The sequence below is a fragment of the Arachis ipaensis genome, chromosome B10 (genome assembly GCF_000816755.2).
Source record: "Arachis ipaensis cultivar K30076 chromosome B10, Araip1.1, whole genome shotgun sequence".
Lineage (NCBI taxonomy): Eukaryota > Viridiplantae > Streptophyta > Magnoliopsida > Fabales > Fabaceae > Arachis > Arachis ipaensis.
The window spans coordinates 93411959-93415608 of record NC_029794.2 but is presented as its reverse complement, the minus strand read 5'-3'; the positions used below and the strand labels follow the sequence as shown (position 1 = coordinate 93415608).

Sequence of the window (3650 nt, the reverse complement as noted above, 5' to 3'; positions counted from 1 at the left end):
TGTGATTGGTTGAGGGTGTATGGGGAAGAGGAAAGTAGGGTGTGGGTTTCAAGGTTTAGAAGATAGGAGAGAGAAGAAGGTGAGGTAGGTGGAGATTCTGTGGGATCTATTGTCCTGAGAAGGTTGCAGAACTCAAGCTGCCTGCCCCCTACCTGGTGTTCAATGCTAGGTATGGGCGTTAAACGGCCATAGGGGGTGAATGGTTGGGACTGGCTGCCCCCTGTAGGGCGTTGAACGCCCAGGGTACTCCCTGGCTGGCGTTCAATGCCAGCTTTCCTCTCCCTTTGGGGCGTTGAATGCTCAGGATGCTCCCTTCCTGGCATTCAACGCTAACTTCATATCCCTTGTGGGGCGTTGAATGCCCAATCCCCTCCTTGTCAGGCGTTCAACGCTAGTAAGGGGGTCTAACCAGAGTGTTCTGTCTTCAGTTCTGCATGCTTCTATCACTGTTCCAAGTGCTATACATGATCACAAACATTAAAAAGAAAGAGAAAAGCTAAAAAGGAATAACTAAAGCAGAGTCAAATGAAAATAAAGAAAATAATAATAGTCTAAGTATGGTTAGATTGCCTCCCAATAAGTACTTCTTTACCGTCATTAGCTTGACGGACAGCTCCATTACGGAGATAGATAAGGGCTCAGAATTTCACCTCGTACAGTGAACTTTCTTTCTGTGCTCTCATGAATGAGCTCCACGTGCTCTAGAGACAAAATCCTACTCACTTTATGTGGAATGATTGGACTCTTGGTGAAGACAACTCTCATGTTGGGTGAGAGGCCTTTAGTAGAGGTCTTCTTGTCCCTCCAGCCTTTAGGTACCTTTCTCTTAGTATCTTCCTCCCCAGTGCTTGATGATGGTTGTCCAACACCAAACTTAGAGTTGGTGTATGGGAGCTTTGTAAAGCTCTACACTGAGAGGGAAGGATGGAACACAATGTGCTGCACTATAGTACCAGCTCTGTCAAAGGGAGTCTGAGGGTTGGTATCTTGAACAAGATACAATCCTCATGTAGTCTTAAGACTAGCTCACCTCTTTCTACATCAATTATGGCCTTAGGAGTGGCTAGAAAAGGCCATCCAAGGATGATGGATTCATCTCTGTCCTCCCCTGTGTCTAGAATCACAAAGTCAGCAGGGATGTGAAGGTCGTCAACCTTCACCAGGACATCCTCTACCATGCCATACGCCCTTTTTTGGGTCTTGTCTGCCAACTTCAATGAGATTGTGGCACGCTGCACCTCTAAAATTCCTAGCCTCTTCATTACAGACAAAGGCATCAGATTGATGCTTGAGCCAAGGTCATATAGTGCCTTCTCAAAGGTGATAGTCCCTATAGTACAGGGAATCAGGAAGCTTCCGGGATCTGAAAGCTTTTGAGGAAGTTTCTTCTGGACCAAGGCACTACATTCCTTGGCCAGTATCACAGGCTCATCTTCCTCTTCTAACGCCTCTGTGGGAGAGGAGTTGGCTTTTAGTTTTCTGAGGATGGTCAGATACCGAGCAAATTGCTTTTTCTTGGACTCTTCATCCTCTTCTGAAGACGAGTATTCTTCAGATTCTTCACGTAGTAAAGGGGCGTGCAAGGTGGCTGTTTTAGTCTCCTCATGAGCTATGATTTCTTTGAGCTCCTCTAAAACATGCTCCTTTTTAGGTTCGGTTACAACCTCTATAGTGAGGGCCTTGCACTCTTCTTTTGGATTCCCTTCTGTGTTGTTTGGAAGAGTGTTAGAAGGGATCTCTGGGATCCTCTTGCTCAGCTGACCAATCTGTATTTCTAGGTTCCTAATGGAGGACTTAGTCTCTGTTACGAAACTGTGAGTGGTCTTGGAGAGGTTGGAGACTATACCAGCTAAGTCAGAGAGACTTTGCCTAGGTGTCTCCAATTGTTGCTGAGAAGTTTCGAATGGTTTATTGTTGAACTGATTTTGGTACATTCCATTCCGATTATTATTGAAGCCTTGTTGGGGATTCTGTTGGTCTCTCCACCCAAAGTTGAGGTGGTTCCTCCATCTTTGATTGAAGATATTTGAATAGGGATTTTTGTTGAAGTTTCTGGAGAAGTTTCCCATATAGTTCACTTCCTCCATGGTGTCCCAGGCGTTATCACCTGTGTTCACCTCATAGGCCGTCTCTGAGTAGTTTATATTATGTTTTGTTTAAGTTTTATTATATTTTCATAGATTTTAGCGAAAAATTCACATTTTTAGATTCTATTTTGAGTTGTTGCGTTTTATGATGATTTCAGATAATTTCTAGCTGAAATTGAGGAGCTTTGGAAAAGTCTGAGTTAGAGACAGAGAAAGGACTACAAATGCTGTCGGATTCTGACCTCCGTGCACTCGACGGAGCATTTTTGGAGCTACAGAAGTTCAAATGGTGCGTCCTTAATAGCATTGGAAAGCTAACATCCAGGGCTTTCCAGAAATATATAATAGTTCATACTTTGCTCTAGAAATGAAGGTTTAAAACTGGCATTCAATAACAGCACTTCACCCTCTTCCTGGCGTTGGACGCCCAAAAGGGAGCAGCTAGCGTCCAACGCCCAAAAAGGAGTCCAAAGCTGGCGTTCAATGCCCAAGAAGGGTACTAGCTCGTGGAGTCACCCTTAGCTCAGCCCAAACACTCACCAAGTGGGCCCGGAAAATGGATTTTCACACTACAAAACTAGTTTATCTTATTTCTGTAATTCTTAGTTGTTAGATTAGTATATATAGAACAAGGATCACCTTTGTTCAGAGGAGACTTTACCTTATACCATATTTTTGAACATTATTGTAAGCTATGAGTCACTAACCTCCTAGGTTAAAGTTAGGAGCTCTGTTGATTCTTATAGATTAATAATATCATTATTCTATTTCAATCTATGCTTGATTCTATTCTAAGATGTATCTTCGTTCTTCATCCTAATGAATTGGGAGTGTAACTTGACCGTCATTCCTATTCTACATGGGTTCTGGTGAGTCCTTGAGGGGATAGTACTGAACCACAAGCTTGATTATATAATTCTTAGAAGGCTAATCCATGACTTCGTTGGGGACTTGGAGACATCAGTTCAGCCGAGGTGCAGGGCAATTAGGGCCTTTGTGGTATAATCTAAAATCAATAGAGCAGCATTCTCTGATTTGGAAGATCCGACCTTATCTGTGGCGCTTTCAGTAGGATCACCAAGGGAATGGACTGCTGGAGCTTCACCTCCGTTCAGATTGGATGACCATTGACCCGGCGTTTGTTCTAAAGCAGAGGAGATTAATGACCACTGACCTGGCGTTAGTCACTTACAACCTGCCATGGAATGAATTATCAAAAGTTGAAGTAGACAGTGAGAAAAGTTGATCCAGAAGGAGAAAGCATCTCTGAAGCCTCAACTGTTCTCTCATCGCTGATTTCACATTTATCCAGTAACTTTATTTATTCTGTTTTTATGCATTTTTCACAATAACTATATTTTCTATCCGCCTGACTAAGATCTACAAGATAGCCATTGCTTGTTCTAGCCAACAATCTCCGTGGGATCGACCCTTACTCACCTGAGGTATTACTTGGACGACCCAGTGCACTTGCCAGTCTATCAATGTGAATATTGCGGAGTCAATTTTGTGCACCAAATTTTGGTGCCGTTGCCGAAGATTATTCGAGTTTGGCAAACTACC

At 43.3% G+C, this 3650-nt stretch overlaps 1 protein-coding gene across 1 annotated transcript; it reads right to left on the bottom strand.

Moving 5' to 3' along the window:
* LOC107620793 (uncharacterized protein PFB0145c-like) lies at nt 945–2087 on the bottom strand. Its single transcript, XM_016322914.1, has one exon. It carries the CDS (start codon nt 2085–2087, stop codon nt 945–947), a length of 1143 nt encoding a protein of 380 aa, XP_016178400.1.